Source organism: Bombina bombina, chromosome 1 (assembly GCF_027579735.1).
Source record: "Bombina bombina isolate aBomBom1 chromosome 1, aBomBom1.pri, whole genome shotgun sequence".
In the NCBI taxonomy this organism is placed as follows: domain Eukaryota; kingdom Metazoa; phylum Chordata; class Amphibia; order Anura; family Bombinatoridae; genus Bombina; species Bombina bombina.
In genome coordinates, this window is record NC_069499.1 from 244783379 (window position 1) to 244803805 (window position 20427).

The window sequence follows — 20427 nt, forward strand, 5'->3', positions numbered from 1 at the left end:
CCAACTGTAACTCCTCCTATTGCGCCATGCACCTAGAACTATTATACTTACCATTCTTAAATCACATGCATGTAAACCTCCCTGTTACACCTCATACTTATACATCTAATAAATGTGTTTTAGGCTGCAAGACAGTAATATTCTTTGTCTTTCCTATATGTCTTTAAAGAAAAGCTCTATAGTAAAAATAACATACTGTAGTTCATTAAGCCGATATCATTACAGGAAACCACTGATGAGCCAATTAGGACCAGCAGTGCTCACCAATGACTGGAGGTTTCCTCCAGGGCTTTGCAAGGGTTAAACACATATTTAGATATGGTTGCAAACATGATATCCTCTGACAAATTAGAGTCTGACATTTTTGCACAATAATGTCCCTTTAACAGTAAACTGAAGATGACAAAGCATGAATATGGGGGAGTGTGACACGTCACCTACAGTACATGCCACATGGCTTATGACTTCTTTAACCTCAAGGTTTCCACACTAAGGCCTTGCAGTTTCTTAATAGGTATCTGCAATGTGAGGAAACCATAAAGAGATAAGAAAATTGTGCTCTCAGGAAGTGTACATTTTTAAAAAAAGGAAGTCTTTGGCTAAAGTTTGCAGAGAGAATTTGCAATCAGTCTCCATTCAACCTGTAGGACATTGTGACAACAAAAGTTTCCTTTAACCGTGTAGCCTGAGCTCATCGCCACCTTATTTACAATGCAGATTGTGTACTACTAGATGATTTGGTTAAACCATTTGCTGGTTATAAAGGAGTGTGCAGAGGTACGTCTGGGAATATGATGTGACAAGTCAGTAGTGACTGGAGGACTAGCAGGCTCAGAACAGGATGTCCATGCTCACCCCCATTCTTAGTCCTGCGGACATCAAGGCTTACCTGTCAAAGGGGGAGCGCTTCATCAAGTGGGACGATGTGAGTATATTTGTGATATTTTCTCTAGTAGAGAAACAGCAAATCTGATTATTGCTTTAGGTAAATTTGCTTTAAAAAGTCAGCGTTACCTCTTATCTGTCCAGTGCAGCATCCTAAACTGTATGTGTGATATGTATAAATATTCTCACTTGTCAAGGGGTGCAGCTAAAACAGGTTACAGAGGAGTGCGGTTAGATATTCATTTAACGCTTTCATTACCAGGGCCCTAATATTTACTATACAAAATAATCATATATATATATATATATATATATATATATATATATATATATATATATATATAGTTATGTGTTTGTGTGTATTTCTTTAAAGGGACATGAAAACCAATATTTTTCTTTCATGATTCATTTAGAGCGTGCAATCTTAAACAACTTTACAATTTACTTCTTTAATTACTTCTTCTTTTGTTGAAGCAGCAGCAATGCACTACTGAGAGCTAGCTGAGCACATCCGGTAAACCAATGACAAGAGGCATATATGTGCAGACACCAAGCAGCAGCTAGCTCCCAGTAGTGCTTGGCTGATCCTGAGCCTACCTAGGTATCCTTTGCAACAAAGGATAGCAAGAGTGCAAAGCAAATTAAATAACAGAAACACATTAGATAGTTGTTTAAAATTGCATGATGCCCTATCTGAATCAGGAAAGAAACATTTTGAGCTTCATATACCTTTAATTTATTTATTTTCTTGCTGTTTAATTACCATCAGTTTTTGCTGTGGTTTGCTGTAAATAATATTTCAATCAATGCCATTTTCAGGATGTAATACACAATCTTTAACATGATTTTAGTAATTTATTTATTAACTTTACAATTGAACCAGGGGATTCACAAGTGGAGATTAGCAGTTTGCTACAGCTCTTATAGAAACGGTAGTTGAGAAGTCGAATAACCTTCCAGCTGACGTGATAGGTACAAATACATCAAATGCATGGGATCCGCATTAATTCTGATTACTTTCATGTAAACAAGCAAAGCAGATAACTGGTGAAGGTGCCCATGCTACATTTTTAACTTTAAAAGATCATTAATAAAGCATATAAAAATATAGTTTGTATCTTTAAAATTCATAATATATGTCAACAATGAAAGCATAATTTGTGATATATAGCATGAATGTATAATAAAACTAAAATATTAAGTACTTCAATTGCAGCCGATTAAATGAGGCAGTAAAATGGTAGCACAGAGGTGGAGTACAAGAAGGGTTGCCAGTCCCCCTCCATAAAAGTACTGGGCAACCTGTAGGTGTGAGCTTCCCAGCAGTGAAACAGTTAAAGTGAATGTAAAGTTAACTACAATTGATCACACCATCTGAATAATAAGCTAAAATAACTATAGTTTCATTCACGATTTGCTCATAAACATTATAATACTCACAGAATTGAAGTTTAAAGTGTCTCTCCCTTCGCACCGCTTCTCCGCCCAACATCGATCATTATTGATTGACATATTCTAAAAATACTCTCCGCTAATCATAGTCCCCACCCCTGGGCATTCGTCCCCTTTCCTGCAACGTCACGTTATTGCTATGCGCATGCGCTAATCCAAATTTTGCTTATAGATTCTAGATGCGTGTCCACGATTAGTGCATGCTCAATACCGTTGCCATCACAAACTATACCACTTCTCATCCATTCTTTCAAAGTAAGTATCGAAACGATGCTGCTGCGCTCTCTGCTCTTATAGTATTTAATGAATGTATCATTCATTGAATACTATGTTACTATTGACGTATAGCTGAGGCTGGGCTGAGATTTGCGCATGCGCAGGACCACTATATCTCGAAAGCACGCTTCAGCCTTATGTGTACGGCGGGTGGGACCGCTGTATATGTCAAACGTAAAATAAGGGAGTCGACTCTGGGAGGAGTTTGAAAGGAAACGGTATGATTATTGATTTAAAATTTATGTTAAAAACGTAAATGGTATTAAAAAAAACCATAGCGATTTAAGTACTGTACTATAGATGAAAGTATAGAAGGCTAACAGAAACTGAAAATTGACATTCGCTTTAATTAGAGCAATTAGCAAAAACTACACACTGCAGCCAGGTGTGGCTCACTTCTTAACTATTTCACTGCTGGGCCGTTCACAATACTGGCCTTAGAGGGAACATTGCTGGACGCGGTTGGTTGGTGGGGATCACACAATATCCCCATTATGCTTTAATGGAGATAAATATTTTTTTTCACCACTTTCCACAATTTGTCACCTCAATGCAAACTAGGCCTCTGTGTATTTTCACAACTGAACAGTCATTATATCCCCTTTGGCTGCTAGTCCATTCAGATACATGTGTTATCCTATTTGGCTGCCAGTAACACACATACACATTATTAATTTGACTTTTCTTGACAGCCAGGCATACACATAGAGCAGTATTTTTACACTGTCGGTAACATAAAATAGTTTTGTTTTTTACTCACATAATCACATTGGCTGCCAGTAACATATTTAGTGGTGCATGCACAATATAACTTCTTTTAGGGCCCTGTTTGTATTGTATAGAGACATAGGGGGCCTTTTTAAATTTAGCTGACAGATTTTACTGGAGAGCCTGCAAAAATACTGGCACCCCTAAGTACAAGCAAATGTGTTATGATTGGCATCTTGCGCACTTGTGCCATAGGCTTGGCATGTCTGGCACAGGAAGAGACATGATATAGAAACATTCAAAGTAAAGGATATTGCTTTAAAGATTACAAGTAACTCACTAGCATAAGGACAGAAAGAAGCAGATGGTATTTGTTATTAAAGAGACAGTCTAGTCAAAATTACATTTCATGATTCAGATAGAGCATGCGATTTTAAGCAACTTTCTAATTTACTCCTATTATAAATTTTTCTCCGTAATCTTGGTATCTTTATTTGAAAAAGCAAGAATGTAAGCTTAGGAGCCGGCCCATTTTTGGTTAAGAACCTGGGTAGCACTTGCTGATTGGTGGTTACACCAATCAGTAAGCACTACCAAGGTGCTGAACCAAAAATGAGCCATCTCCTAAGCTTTTTCAAATAAAGATACCAAAGGAACAAAGAAAATTGATAATAGGAGTAAATTAGAAAGTACCTTAACATTGCGTGCTCTGTCTGAATCATGAAAGTTTAATTTTGACTAGACTATCCCTTTAAAGAATGTGTTTGTGATGATTCAAGGCAATGCCCTTTTTATTTCAGAAGGAACCACTGTGTTCTACAAAAGTATTTTGTTTATGGTGGATGACTGGATATGGTTTTAATAGTTTGAAAACCATACACAAAATTGTGGCACAGTGCAGAGGGTTTGAAGCCAGCTTTGTACCTGTTGAGGAAGAGATGTAATAGTGCACTGCTAGAATCAACATTCTAAGACAGCTGGTGGAAAAAGAGGACCTGTTTTTAAAATGGTTATTAACGTAGACAAAAGAGAAATAAAGATCAAAGTATTTTTGGTAAATGTGTTATACATATCCAATCATACAATCATATCCATGGTCCTGCTAACACAGATCTGACACGATTACGGCATCACAGGGTCAGGTTATTGCTAAAGTTATGGCAGGTAACCTAAACAATATTCTATTAACTTGGAGAAGGCAACATAAAGTAATTTAGAAGCGTTTTGGAAGAGGAATATATTAAATCATTAATAGAGAATGACACAGGATCTGGAGTCACATTCCTGTAGTAAAATAGACTGGTGAGACATAATTCTCTGTTGTCCTCTCTGTTTGGCTATTGTCAGTGCTCTGAAATGTGAAAGTGACTGAAATCAGATATGTAAGGAATTTGCATAACATTTTTGATAATCTTAAAATCGTGCTTGTTTTTTTTAAAGGTTTGTCTTATACTCCCAAATACACTTTGCAATGAAGGCTGCTCATGTATGTTATTTATAAAAGTAGAGTACAGTTAAAGGGACATTAAACCCAAAATGTTTCTTTCAGGATTCAGATAGAACATACAATTTTAAACAATTTTCCAACTGACTTCTATTATCATATTTTCTTTGTTTTCTTTTTATCATTTGTTGAAAAGCAGGAATATAAATTCAGGAGCGTGCACATGTCTACAGCACTATATGGCAGCAGTTTTGCACTATTTCCTGTGATGTAGTGTTACAGACATGTGCACGCTACCTATCTAGATATCTCTTCAACAAAGAATAACATGAGAACGAAGCAAATTTGATAATATAAGTAAATTGGAAACCTTTTTTTTTAAATTATAGTCTCTATCTTAATCATGAAAATAAATGTGTGTTTCATGTCCCTTTAAAGAATGTAAAAATGCTTAATCCACTTGCAAAAATACTTCTTATCCATTAGTATAGATATTTTAAACTTTATGTTTTATAGCTTTTTTATCACAGAAAATAAACATTTGCTTTGGAATAGAAATCAATAAAATAAATCACATAATGGGGCAGATCTATCCGTATGGAGCTTGAAGCCCCGTGTTTCTGGCGAGCCTGAAGGATCGCCAGAACACCAGTTATGAAGCAGCGCTCTAAAGACCGCTGCACCATAACCTGGCCACCTGCTCTGAGCAGGCGGACAGAGATCTCCGCAATTCAACCCGATCAAATATGATCGGGTTGATTGACACCCCCCTGCTAGTGGCCGATTAGCCGCGAATCTGCAGGGGGCGGCGTTGCACCAGCAGCTCTTGTGTGTATTGCTCTCCGCATTCAGCGAGGTCTGTCGGACAGGCCTTTCATAAATAGGGGCCAATGTATCGTGAATAAAAGACATTTCATGGGTGAATTTTTCAGACTATATTCTGTCAGATTTTTTTTTTTGTGCTGCTGTTGCCAGATTATATCAGTAGCACAAATAACTAATTTAACTTTATTTAAAACTATGGCACTGTATTAGTTCTACCTTTCCTGAAGGGCCACAAAAATGTGTGCCAAGGGCCTCGTGTAGCCTCTAGGCCGCCAGTTGGCCATCCCTGGTCTAGAGTATGTACACCGAGTCCCACTAGTTAAAGGAAAGGGGGCAAAATAAATAATGAAAGCATAACACAAGTTATTTGACTTTGCATTATCTAACATTTTAGGTTTCAGTCTGAAACTGTTTCATATCCCTTAACAAGACAGTAAGACACATAGTGAAAGACAATTCTACAGTGCACACAAGCTATAACCTAATTCAGAAATGTGTTCACCCATTAATTAATAGCAGTGGCTGAGTGTTCTGAATTGTATAAAGCTTTGGTTCAGTTAATTTGCGGGAAGGGCACACGGCAGCATGTGATATTTATTGTAAACTATTGGTCTAACTAAAGCTACCTTCAACCTGCTCATTCTCCCATTCCTCAACCAGGGGTCAAGGCCAGCGGGAACGCATGGGAATGGGGTTCCTGCACTATTTTTTGCAGGTGGAACTAAGAAACACTTCAGTAAACACTGCTGTTGCTGGTGGGAGGAGCTGGAACACAGTCTGGTTAGAGGGAAATTGAGATCCTCTAGTAATGGGCAGTAACACTTCCTACAATACACTAAATGCAAGCCTATCAATAGTCCTGCTGTGTGATCACCCCGGACTGTGTGTAATACATGGTGGGGCTTACATTTCTGTGTGGCTTGCTCTGGGGTTATTTAGCTCCCCTCAGCAGAAATAGGACTATTGCATCTTAAGTGGGTGAGACTCTGTGACAGAGGAGGAGTCTCAGGCCCAAAGGCAACTATTCAACCCTTCATTGGTTTTAATTTGCTTTCATTAACCAAAGTGTATATATTATATACATATAAATACAGTGTGTGTGTGTGTTTATAAAACCATATTAATTGTGAGGGGGGTAGAAGTCTTGGTGAGTTCCCACACTTTTTTTTGTAGGATTTGACCCCTGTCCTCAACCCATATTTCAGCAGTGACATTTCCAGGATTTAATGACTGGAGGCACTTTCCAGAGGCTCACTGGTGTTTTGTGGATGAGTTTATGACAGGCGGGGTGGGCGGAGCTGAACATTTCATGGGAGTGGCCATTGTAACCTAAGTTACAATTACACCTACCACTACACTATAATTAAATTAATTCCCAAAATTAAACGCAATTAAATAAAATTATCTAAAGTACAATAAAAAACAAACACTAAATTACAGAAAATAATAAACAAGATTTTTAAACTAATTACACCTAATCTAATACCACTAACAAAATAAAAAAGCCCCTCAAAATAAAAAAGCCCTACCCTATACTAAATTACAAATAGCCCTTAAAAGGGCCATTTGCGGGGCATTGCCCCAAAGTAATCAGCTCTTTTACCTGTAAAATAAATTACAAATCCCCCCCAACATTAAAACCCACCACCCGCACAACCAACCCTACTCTAAAACCCACCCAATACCCCCTTAAAAAAACCTAACACTAACCCCTTAAAGATCACCTTACCAGGAGAAGTCTTCATCCAACCGGGCCGAAGTCCTCAACGAAGCCGATAGAAGTCTTCATCCAAGCCAGGCGAAGTGGTCCTCCAGACGGGCAGAAGTCTTCATCTAGATGGCATCTTCTATCTTCATCCATCCGGCGCGGAGCGGGTCCATCTTCAAGACATCCGACGCAGAGCATCCTCTTCATTTGACTGCTAAGACTGAATGAAGGGTCCTTTAAATGACGTCATTCAAGATAGCGTCCCTTCAATTCCGATTGGCTGATAGAATTCTATCAGCCAATCGGAATTAAGGTTGAAAAAATCCTATTGGCTGATGCAATCAGCCAATAGGATTGAGCTGGCATTCTATTGGCTGTTCCAATGTTTGTATTTGTACTTTAGATAATTTTATTTAATTGTACTTAATTTAGGGAATTAATTTAATTATAGTGTAGTGTTAGGTGTAATTGTAACTTAGGTTAGGTTTTATTTTACAGGTAACTTTGTATTTATTTTAGCTAGGTAGTTATTAAATAGTTAATAACTATTTAGTAACTATTCTACCTAGTTAAAATAAATACAAACTTGCCTGTAAAATAAAAATAAAGCCTAAGCTAAATACAATGTAACTATTAGTTATATTGTAGCTATCTTAGGGTTTATTTTATAGGTAAGTATTTAGTTTTAAATAGGAATTATTTAGTTAATGATAGGAATATTTATTTAGATTTCTTTTAATTATATTTAAGTTAGGGGGTGTTAGGGTTAGGGTTAGACTTAGATTTAGGGGTTAATAACTTTAGTATAGTGGCGGCGACGTTGGGGGTGGCAGATTAGGGGTTAATAAATGTAGGTAGGTGTCGGCGATGTTGGGGACGGCAGATTAGGGGTTAATAATATTTAACTAATGTTTGCGAGGCGGGAGTGCGGCGGTTTAGGGGTTTATATGTTTATTATAGTGGCGGCGATGTCCGGTTTGGCAGATTAGGGGTTAAAATTTTTATTTTAATGTTTGCAATGCAGGAGGGGCTCGGTTTAGGGGTTAATAGGTAGTTTATGGGTGTTTAGTGTACTTTTTAGCACTTTAGTTAAGAGTTTTATGCTACAGCGTTGTAATGTAAAACTCTTAACTACTGACTTTAAAATGCGGTACCAGTCTTGACAGGAGAGGGTCTACCGCTCACTTTTTGGCAGACTCGTAATACCAGCGATATGCAAGTCCCATTGAAAAAAGAGGATACGCAATTTACGTAAGTGGATTCGCGGTATTTCCAAGTCTGGCCAAAAAAGTGAGCGGTACACCTGTACCTGCAAGATTCGTAATACCAGGGGGCATTAAAAAGCAGCATTAGGACCTCTTAACGCTGCTTTTTAAACCTAACGCACAACTCATAATCTAGCCGTATGTGAGGTCGCCTTAGGTGTTTGGTGAATATAAGCTTAAGTTCCAAAAAACCTTTAGCACTCCTGGACGCATTTCGTCCGCAACACGGGCGGACTTTTTCAACAGGTAATGTTTTGGATATAGCTGTATGATATATGTATAGATACTCTCTAAAAATCCTTTGTTACATAAAAACATAAAATGTATATAGAAATGCATACATATTTTTAGAGAGTATCTATATTTTAATAATCAAATCATTAAGTTTTTAATGTGCTATATGTATCAAGTGTAAAATGTATCTATCATTATGAATAGTAACAATCTGTACAATGTATTAATATGCCGGTCTCACTGGGATTAAGCCTGTCAATCAAGGTATGGAGGCGGGATTCTGTAGAGCCCGGTAAATTTAAAATTCCTTCCGGCATCATACAGCTGTATCCAAAACATTACCTGTTGAAAAAGTCCGCCCGTGTTGCGGACAAAACGCGTCCAGGAGTGCTAAAGGTTTTTTGGAACTTACCCTTATATTCACCAAACACCTATGGCGACCTTACATACGGATAGATTTAGAGTTCTGCGGCCAAAGGGGTGCGTTAGCTACGCATTCTTTTTTCCCCCGCTGGTATTTAGAGTTCATAGAATGGCTGCGTTAGGCTCCAAAAAAGGAGCGTAGAGCATATTTACCGCCACTGCAACTCTAAATACCAGCGTTGCTTACGGACGCGGCCAGCTTAAAAAACGTGCTCGTGCACGATTCCCCCATAGGAAACAACGGGGCTGTTTGAGCTGAAAAAAAACCTAACACCTGCAAAAAAGCAGCGTTCAGCTCCTAACGCAGCCCCATTGTTTCCTATGGGGAAACACTTCCTACGTCTGCACCTAACACTCTAACATGAACCCCGAGTCTAAACACCCCTAACCTTACACTTATTAACCCCTAATCTGCCTCCCCCGCTATCGCTGACACCTGCATATTTTTTTAACCCCTAATCTGCCGCTCCGTATACCGCCGCTACCTACATTATACCTATGTACCCCTAATCTGCTGCCCCTAACACCGCCGACCCCTATATTATATTTATTAACCCCTAATCTGCCCCCCACAACATCGCCGCCAGCTACCTACAATAATTAACCCCTAATCTGCCGATCGGATCTCGCCGCTAGTCTAATAAATGGATTAACCCCTAAAGCTAAGTCTAACCCTAACACTAACACCCCCCTAAGTTAAATATAATTTAAATCTAATGAAATAAATTAACTCTTATTATATAAATTATTCCTATTTAAAGCTAAATACTTACCTTACCAGCCCTGAAAAGGGCCATTTGTCTTCACCTCGCCGGGTTCACCGATCGGTCCAGAAGAGGGTCCGAAGTCTTGATCCAAGCAGCGGCTGAAGAACTCCATCATCGGGCTGAAGTCGGAAGTCCATCATCGGGATGAAGTCTTCTATGAAGCTGCATCTTCAATCTTCTTTCTTCCGGAGCGGAGCCATCTTCTTCCCAGCCGATGTGGATCCAACCTCTTCAAGCGACGCCTACTCGCCGAATGACGGTTCCTTTAAATGACTTCATCCAAGATGGCGTCCCTCAAATTCCGATTGGCTGATAGGATTCTATCAGCCAATCGGAATTAAGGTAGGAATATTCTGATTGGCTGATGGAATCAGCCAATCAGATTCAAATTCAATCCGATTGGCTGATCCAATCAGCCAATCAGATTGAGCTCGCATTCTATTGGCTGTTCCGATCAGATTAGGGGTTAATGTTTGAAGTTAGGTGTCGGCGATGTTAGGGAGGGCAGATTAGGGGTTAATACTATTTATTATAGGGTTATTGAGGCGGGAGTGAGGCGGATTAGGGGTTAATACATTTATTATAGTAGCGGTGCGGTTCGGTCGGCAGATTAGGGGTTAATAAGTGTAGGTAGGTGGAGGCGACGTTGGAGGCGGCAGATTAGGGGTTAATAAATATTATGTAGGTGTCGGCGGTATTAGGGGCAGCAGATTAGGGGTACATAGGGATAATGTAGCTGGCGGCGGTGTACGGAGCGGCAGATTAGGGGTTAAAAAAATGTAATAGAGTGGCGGCGATGTGGGGGGACCTCAGTTTAGTGGTACATAGGTAGTTTATGGGTGTTAGTGTACTTTAGAGCACAGTAGTTAAGTGCTTTATAAACCGGCGTTAGCCCAGAAAGCTCTTAACTACTGACTTTTTTCTGCGGCTGGAGTTTTGTTGTTAGATTTCTAACGCTCACTTCAGCCACGACTCTAAATACTGGCGTTAGAAAGATCCCATTGAAAAGATAGGATACGCAATTGACGTAAGGGGATCTGCGGTATGGAAAAGTCGCGGCTGGAAAGTGAGCGTTAGACCCTTTCCTGACTGACTCCAAATACCAGAGGGCGGTAAAAACCAGCGTTAGGAGCCTCTAACACTGGTTTTCACGGCTACCGCCCAACTCTAAATCTAGCCGACAGTGAGTTAAGATCTTGAATAGCAATACCCGTTTGGGAGGTGACAGACTTACTTACGGTACTGTTTAGTGGTTAATGGTCCATTTGAGAATGGAGGAAGAGAGAGAGGGGGAGAGTAAACAGAGGGAGTGTGAGGGGGCTGAAGGAGAGAGAAAATGGATGGAGCGACAGAGAGGGGCAGAGCAGAGGGATTGAGAAAGGGAGAGAAGGGGGAGATAACAGAGGGAGAGAAGGAGGGAGAGAAAGGGAGGTGAAAGAACAGAGGGAGAAAAAGGCGGAAAGAAAAGAGAGGGAGAGAGAGAGTTAAGAGAGAGACCAGAGGGTAAAGAGAGAGTTTTATTTAGATGTATTTAAATTATATTTAAGTTAGGGGGTGTGAGGGTTAGGGTTAGACTTAGATTTAGGGGTTAATAACTTTATTATAGTGGCGGCGATTTTGGCGACATTGGGGGCGGCAGATTAGGGGTTAATAAATGTAGGTAGGTGTTGGAGATGTTAGGGACAGCAGATTAGGGGTTAATAAAATTTAACTAGTGTTTGCGGGAGTGTGGCGGTTTAGGGGTTAATATATTTATTAAAGTGGCGGCAGATTAGGGATTACAAATTTTATTTAAGTGTTTGCGATGTGGGGGGGAGCTCGGTTTAGGGGTTAATAGGTAGTTTATGGGTGTTAGTGTACTTTTTAGCACTTTAGTTAAGAGTTTTATGTTACAGCGTTAGCCCATAAAACTCTTAACTACTGACTTTTATATGCGGTAGGAGTCTTGAGAGGAGAGGCTGTACCGCTCACTTTTTCCAAGACTCGTAATACCGGCGTTCCCATTGAAAAGATAGGATACACAATTTACGTAAAAGTGAGCGGTACACCTGTACCTGCAAGACTCTTAATACCGGCGGGCATTGAAAAGCAGCGTTGGGACAAGACTCGTAATCTAGGCATAAGATAGCTACAATATAACTAATAGTTACATTGTAGCTAGCTTAGGATTTATTTTTATTTTACAGGTAAGTTTGTATTTATTTTAACTAGGTAGTTATTAAATAGTTATTAACTATTTAATAACTACCTAGTTAAAATAAAGACAATTTTACCTGTAAAATAAAACCTAACTTAAGTTACAATAACACCTAACACTACACTATAATTAAATAAATTAAATAAATTAAATACAATTACCTACATTAAATTAAATTAGCTAAAGTAAAAAAACAAACAAAACACTAAATTACAGAAAATAATAAACAAATTACAGAAATTTAAACTAATTACACCTAATCTAATAGCCCTATTAAAATAAAAAAGCCCCCCCAAAATAAAAAAAAACCTAGCCTAAACTAAACTACCAATAGCCCTTAAAAGGGCATTTTGCAGGGCATTGCCCCAAAGTAATCAGCTCTTTTACCTGTAAAAAAAAATACAAACAACGCCCCCAACAGTAAAAGCCACCACCCACACAACCAACCCCCCAAATAAAATACTAGCTAAAAAAAGCTAAGCTCCCCATTGCCCTGAAAGGGCATTTGGATGGGCATTGCCCTTAAAAGGGCAGTTAGCTCTTTTGCCGCCCAAACCATAATCTAAAAAATAAAACCCACCCAATACACCCTTAAAAAAACCCTAACCCCCTGAAGTTGCATCAGCCAATAGGACTTTTTATACCTTAATTCTGATTGGCTGATAGAATTCTATCAGCCAATCGGAATCTAAGGGACGCCATCTTGGATGACGTCACTTAAAGGTACCTTCATTCTTTTTAGTCGTCGGATGAAGAGGATACTCCGCGTCGGATGTCTTCAGGGGGTTAGTGTTTTTTTAAGGGTGTATTGGTTTGGGTGGCAAAAGAGCTAACTGCCCTTTTAAGGGCAATGCCCATCCAAATGCCCTTTTCAGGGCAATGGGGAGCTTTGTTTTTTTAGCTAGTATTTTATTTGGGGGGTTGGTTGTGTGGGTGGTGGGTTTTACTTTTGGGGGGTTGTTTGTATTTTTTTACAGGTAAAAGAGCTGATTACTTTGGGGCAATGCCCCTTTTAAGGGCTTTTGGTAGTTTAGTTTTAGCAAGTGTTTTTTTTTTTTTGGGGGGGGCTTTTTATTTTAATAGGGCTATTAGATTAGGTGTAATTAGTTTAAATTTCTGTAATTTGTTTATTATTTTCTGTAATTTAGTGTTTGTTTTTTGTACTTTAGCTAATTTAATTTAATGTAGGTAATTGTATTTAATTTAGTTAATTTATTTAATTATAGTGTAGTGTTAGGTGTTAGTGTAACTTAGGTTAGGTTTTATTTTACAGGTAAATTTGTATTTATTTTAGCTAGGTAGTTATTAAATAGTTAATAACTATTTTAATAACTATTCTACCTAGTTAAAATAAATACAATCTTGCTGTACAATAAAAATAAATCCTAAGCTAGCTACAATGTAACTATTAGTTATATTGTAGCTAGCTTAGGGTTTATTTTATAGGTAAGTATTTAGTTTTAAATAGGAATAATTTAGTTAATGATAGTAATATTTATTTAGATTTATTTAAGTTATATTTAAGTTAGGGGGTATTAGGTTTAGGGTTAGACTTAGGTTTAGAGGTTAATAACTTTAATTTAGTGGCGGCAACGTTGGGGGTGGCAGATTAGGGGTTAATAAATGTAGGTAGGTGTGGGCGATGTTAGGGCCGGCAGATTAGGGGTTAATAATATTTAACTGTTTGCGAGGCGGGAGTGCGGCGGTTTAGGGGTTAATATGTTTATTATAGTGGCGGCGACGGGGGCGGCAGATTAGGGGTTAATAAGTGTAGGTAGGTTGCGGCAACATTGGGGGCAGCAGATTAGGGGTTAATAAATATAATGTAGGTGTCGGCGATGTTGGGGTCAGCAGATTAGGGGTTCATACATATAATGTAGGTGGCGGCGGTGACCGGAGCGCCAGATTAGGGGTTAAAAATTTTATTTTAGTATTTGCGATGCGGGAGGGCCTCGGTTTAGGGGTTAATAGGTAGTTTATGGGTGTTAGTGTACTTTTTAGCACTTTAGTTATGAGTTTTATGTTACGGCGTTGTACCATAAAACTCATAACTATTGACTTTTAAATGATTTAGGACTCTTGACAGGGTAGGGTGTACCACTCACTTATTGGCCTCCCAGGACAGACTCGTAATACCGGCGCTATGGAAGTCCCATAGAAAAAAGACTTTACGAAGTTTACGTAAGTCGTTTTGAGGTAAGGCCAAAGAAGTGTGCGGTACACCTAAAACTTCAAGACTCGTAATACCAGTGGGCGTAAAAGAGCAGCGTTAGGACCTCTTAACGCTGCTTTTTTTACCCTAACGCACAACTCGTAATCTAGCCGTATAGGTTTAATGTCCCCTTTAAGATTTATTGGATACTGAGTAATACCTATAACAGTTGTTTTTTTAAAAACATGCATATGTATTCAATTCACATTTTTTTTTGGGGGGGGGGGGCCCTTCTTAGATTCTTGCACCTGGGCCCAAGTTTCTAGTTACGCTTCTGGCTGGATAGAAAAAAAAAGTTGTTGAACTTAGAGAATGCAGAGAGTGCTGACAGTCATGAAAGGTCATGGCAGACCTGGATTTTTTTTTTAATAATTGTCATATCGGTGCTCTGACAAAATGCAGAAGGACATTTGGCAGAAGGACATTTGGCCGACGGACATTTGGCTGACAGACAGAAAGCTAAAGAATGTTCCGATTTCGGCCGAGGGCAGATACGTTCCAGAGTGCTCTGTTCTAATCAGAGCCTCGGGCGCCGCAACGGCCTCTGGGAACCTTACCATGGGTCCCAGGCTGCACGTTTTGTAATTCTCTGTCTGGGAAATGATCTATCTATCAAATCTATCTATTTATCTATCAAATCTATCTATCGTATCTATCAAATATATTTATTGCATCTATTGATCTATCTATCTAATCTATGTATCTATCTATCTATCTATCTATCTATCAAATCTATCTATCTCGTGGCCGGACTGTTATGTGACAGCCACTTGTGTTTCGGCCAAATGTCCGTCGGCCAAATGTCCATCGGCCAAGTGTCCGTCGGCCAAGTGTCCGTCGGCCAAGTGTCCGTCGGCTAAAAGTCCGGCCACGGTCATATCTTCCTTCTTTATTAACTCTCTCCACTTCTCTCTTCAGTCTCTCTTTTTAAACACTCCCTTCTCTCTCAGCCCATGGGGCCGATTTAACAAATGTCTGACGGACATAATCCGCTGTAGTGGATCATGTCCGCCCCACATTGCTAAATGCCGACAGCATACGCATTTAACATTGCACAAGCATTTCTAGTGAAATGCTTGTGCAATGCCGCCCCCTGCACATTTGCGGCTGCTAGCAGGGGGTGTCAATCATCCCTATTTTATCTTATGACTGCTGCTTCTTAAAGGGAAGGTGAAGTCCAAAATAAACTTTCATGATTCAAATAGGGCAAGTCATTTTAAACAACTTTCCAATTTACTTGTATCACTAATTTTCCAATTTTGCTTTGTTCTCTTGGTATTCTTAGTTGAAAGCTAAAACTACTAGGTAGGCTCATATGCTAATGTCTTAGACCTTGAAGGCCACCTCTAATCTGAATGCATTTTGACAATTTGTCACTAGTAGAGGGCGTTAGTTCATGTGTGTCATTTAGATAACATTGAGCTTGCACACGTGAAGTTACCTAGGAGTCAGCACTGATTGGCTAAAATGCAAGTCTGTCAAAAGAACTGAATAAGGTAAAAAGTATATTTCTATAACAGTGTTGGTTATACAAAACTGGGGAATGGGTAATAAAGGGATTATCTATCTTTTTAAACAACAAAAATTCTGGTGTTGACTGTCCCTTTCCGGCAAGCCTGAAGGCATGTTAAATCGGCCTCATATCTTCTCTTTACACTCTTTCTTTCCCTTCTCTCTTATCTCTTCACTCTCTTTTTTTTCTCCACTCTCTCTTAAATCTATCTCCTCCACTTTCACTTTTCGGGGTAGATTTATCAAGCAGCGGATGCTATTTTCTATGCCCAAAGTTTCAGGGCCACCTGAAACGTAAATAAGAAGCAGCGGTCGTAAGACTGCTTTTAGGTGGTGGAATGCAATCATCCCTATCCTGTTCAAACTAGCCAATAGGATTTAAGCAGCTCTCATCCTATTGGCTGATTTGAATATTTCAGTCAATAGGAATGCAACGGTACCCCAATATAAAAGGGGTACCTTGCAATCAAGTTTCAGTGTGCGGAGGACGACCGCATGAAGAGGAGGCTCCGCACTGGATGTCATCGCCTCCGTCCTGGTCAGCTCCGCGCTGCCACTGCTTCGCGCCACCGGGATGAAGATAGAAAATGCCCCCACGATGGATGAAGATGTCGCCGCCTGGTTGAAGACTTCTCGCTGCCTGGATGAAGATGGATGTCCGGACTTCAGGAACTGTGAGTACATTTTCTGGGGTTAGTGTTATTTGCTTTTGGGCGTTTATTTTTTAGATTAGGGCTTTTTCATTTTAATTTTGTGCATAAAAACTAATTGCCCATATAAATTCCACTTTAGGGGCAATGGGTAGCGTAGGTTTTTATTAGACTTAGGTTTTTTTATTTTGGGGGTTGGTGGGGCGGGGGCTTTACTGTTAGGGGGGACTTTTTAATTTTTTTTTAAGGTAAAAGAGCTGATTGCTTCAGGGCAATACCCTACAAAAGGCCATTTTAAGGTCTATTGGTTGTTTATTGTTAGCTTAGGGGGTGTTTTTTATTTTGGGGTTGTTTTTTTTGTTTTTATAGGGCTATTAGATTAGTTTACATTTTTATTATTTTGGATAATTTTGTTTATTATTTTTTGTAATCTTAGATTAGTTTTATTTTTCATAATGTTAGTGTTTTTTTTTTATAATGTTAGGTTTTTTATTTTTTTTGTAGTGTTTTTTTGTAGTTGTTTTGTAACAGGTTTTTTATTTAAAATAGTAATGTTAGGTTTATTTATAGTTTAAGCTTAGGTTTATTTTATTTCGCAGGTAAGTTTTTATTTATTTTAATGTAGTTATATTGTAATTTTAATTTTAATTTAGGGGGTGTTAGGTTTAGGGGTTAATAGTTTAATTTAGTGTGTTGCTATGGGGGGGGGGAGCCAGTTCAGGGGTTAAGAGCTTTAGTTTAGTATTATCGATGTGGGGGCTGGTGGTTTAGGGGTTAAAAGGTTTATTTACTGTTGGCAATGTGGGTGGGCAGCGCATTAGGGGCTAATAGGCTTATAGTATTTGTAATTTGGGGGTGGCGGTTTAGGGGTTAATAGGTAGTTTATGAGTGTTAGTGTACTTTGTAACATTTTAGTTATGAGTTTTGTGAAACATTTTTGTTTTGCTGTATCAGCTATAACGCTAGCGTAATATCCGGACCGCACAACCTGTAATATGGGAGACCTCAAAATTCCACACTCAAAAGCCATTTTTTGTTGCGTAAAGGCTAAAACGCTAGCGGTATAGCCGTACCGCCGCAACTTGTAATACAGGAGACCTGCATATTCTGCGCGCAATGGCCAATTTTTCAATGGTATAGCCGTACCACACAACTTGTAATTTTGCCCTTTGTTACTTACAAGATGCCACCAGACTTCGGACTGTGAGTGAGTGAATGTTAATTCAACATTCACTCACTAACTGTTACTTGCCACCTGAAAATTTAATGAGCGAGTGGAAATTTTGAGCTATATATATATATATATATATATATATATATATATATATATATATATATATATATATATATATATATATATATATATATATATATATATATAAAGAGAGAGAGAGAGAGAGAGAGAGAGAGACAATAGGGTGCAGGCAGATATGAATAATATTCCAACGACAGGCATTCACTCTCTGGAAAGTATTTTTTAATTTGTTCTTTATTGTGCACAGAAACAAAGATTACAGTGACGTTTTAGGACCCACCCTGTAATCTTTGTGTCTGTGCACAATAAAGAACAAATTTAAATGGACAGTCAAGTCCAAAATAAACTTTCATTTAAATAGGTGTGCACACCTGAGGAAGAATCGTGGCCCTGAAACTAGTAGTGGTAACGTACACACAGAGTCTGGCCAGGCAAGTGTTTGCAGTTTCTCTCGCTCTTCATTTATCTGAGTATTTTATGATTTTTAGTTTTTTTTAAAAAGTTTTTATACTTGTGATTTAATACTGCATATTTGTATTTTGTAAATTTGTATATTGTATGAAAGTGGGGACAATAGTGCTCCATTTCATCTCAAAAACTTTAGGCCTAGATTTGGAGTTCGGCGGTAGCCGTCAAAACCAGCGTTAGAGGCTCCTAACGCTGGTTTTGGGCGCCCGCTGGTATTTGGAGTCAGTGATTAAAGGGTCTAACGCTCACTTTTCAGCCGCGACTTTTCCATACCGCAGATCCCCCTACGCCATTTGCGTAGCCTATCTTTTCAATGGGATCTTCCTAACGCTGGTATTTAGAGTCGTTTCTGCAGTGAGCGTTAGAGCTCTAACGACAAAATTCCAGCCGCCTGAAAATAGCAGGAGTTAAGAGCTTTCTGGCTAACGCCGGTTTATAAAGCTCTTAACTACTGTACCCTAAAGTACACTAACACCCATAAACTACCTATGTACCCCTAAACCGAGGTCCCCCCACATCGCCGCCACTCGATTAAAATTTTTAACCCCTAATCTGCCGACCGCCACCTACGTTATACTTATGTACCCCTAATCTGCTGCCCCTAACCCCGCCGACCCCTATATTATATTTCTTAACCCCTAACTTGCCCCCCACAACGTCGCCGCAAGCTACTTAAAATAATTAACCCCTAATCTTCCGACCGCAAATCGCCGCCACCTACGTTATCCCTATGTACCCCTAATCTGATACCCCTAACATCGCCGACCCCTATATTATATTTATTAACCCCTAATCTGCCCCCCTCAACGTCGCCGACACCTAACTTCAATTATTAACCCCTAATCTGCCGACCGGAGCTCACCGCTATTCTAATAAATGTATTAACCCCTAAAGCTAAGTCTAACCCTAACACTAACACCCCCCTAAGTTAAATATAAGTTTTATCTAACGAAATTAATTAACTCTTATTAAATAACTTATTCCTATTTAAAGCTAAATACTTACCTGTAAAATAAATCCTAACCTAAGTTATAATTAAACCTAACACTACCCTATCAATAAAATAATTAAATAAACTACCTACAATTACCTACAATTAACCTAACACTACACTATCAATAAATTAATTAAACACAATACCTACAAATAAATACAATTAAATAAACTAGCTAAAGTACAAAAAATAAAAAAGAACTAAGTTACAGAAAATAAAAAAATATTTACAAACATAATAAAAATATTACAACAATTTTAAACTAATTACACCTACTCTAAGCCCCCTAATAAAATAACAAAGCCCCCCAAAATAAAAAATTCCCTACCCTATTCTAAATTAAAAAAGTTACAAGCTCTTTTACCTTACCAGCCCTGAACAGGGCCCTTTGCGGGGCATGCCCCAAGGATTTCAGCTCTTTTGCCTGTAAAAAAAAACATACAATACCCCCCCCAACATTACAACCCACCACCCACACACCCCTAATCTAACCCAAACCCCCCTTAAATAAACCTAACACTAATCCCCTGAAGATCTTCCTACCTTGTCTTCACCATCCAGGTATCACCGATCCGTCCTGGCTCCAAGATCTTCATCCAACCCAAGCGGGGGTTGGCGATCCATAATCCGGTGCTCCAAAGTCTTCCTCCTATCCGGCAAGAAGAGGACATCCGGACCGGCAAACATCTTCTCCAAGCGGCATCTTCGATCTTCTTCCATCCGGTGCGGAGCGGGTCCATCTTGAAGCAGGCGACGCGGATCCATCCTCTTCTTCCGATGTCTCCTGACTAATGACGGTTCCTTTAAGGGACGTCATCCAAGATGGCGTCCCTCGAATTCCGATTGGCTGATAGGATTCTATCAGCCAATCGGAATTAAGGTAGGAATTTTCTGATTGGCTGATGGAATCAGCCAATCAGAATCAAGTTCAATCCGATTGGCTGATCCAATCAGCCAATCAGATTGAGCTCGCATTCTATTGGCTGTTCCGATCAGCCAATAGAATGCGAGCTCAATCTGATTGGCTGATGGGATCGGCCAATCGGATTGAACTTGATTCTGATTGGCTGATTCCATCAGCCAATCAGAAAATTCCTACCTTAATTCCGATTGGCTGATAGAATCCTATCAGCCAATCGGAATTCGAGGGAC

General features: G+C 39.1%; 1 protein-coding gene across 1 annotated transcript in view; it reads left to right on the forward strand.

Moving 5' to 3' along the window:
* Positions 1–660: 660 nt before the first annotated feature.
* PLCB2 (phospholipase C beta 2) overlaps positions 661–20427 on the forward strand; it is a 256010-nt gene continuing 236243 nt past the window's right edge. The window contains exon 1 of the mRNA XM_053697903.1: positions 661–925. Coding sequence (XP_053553878.1) covers positions 842–925 — 84 coding nt within the window. The 5' untranslated portion in view covers positions 661–841. The remainder of the gene's footprint in view (positions 926–20427) is intronic.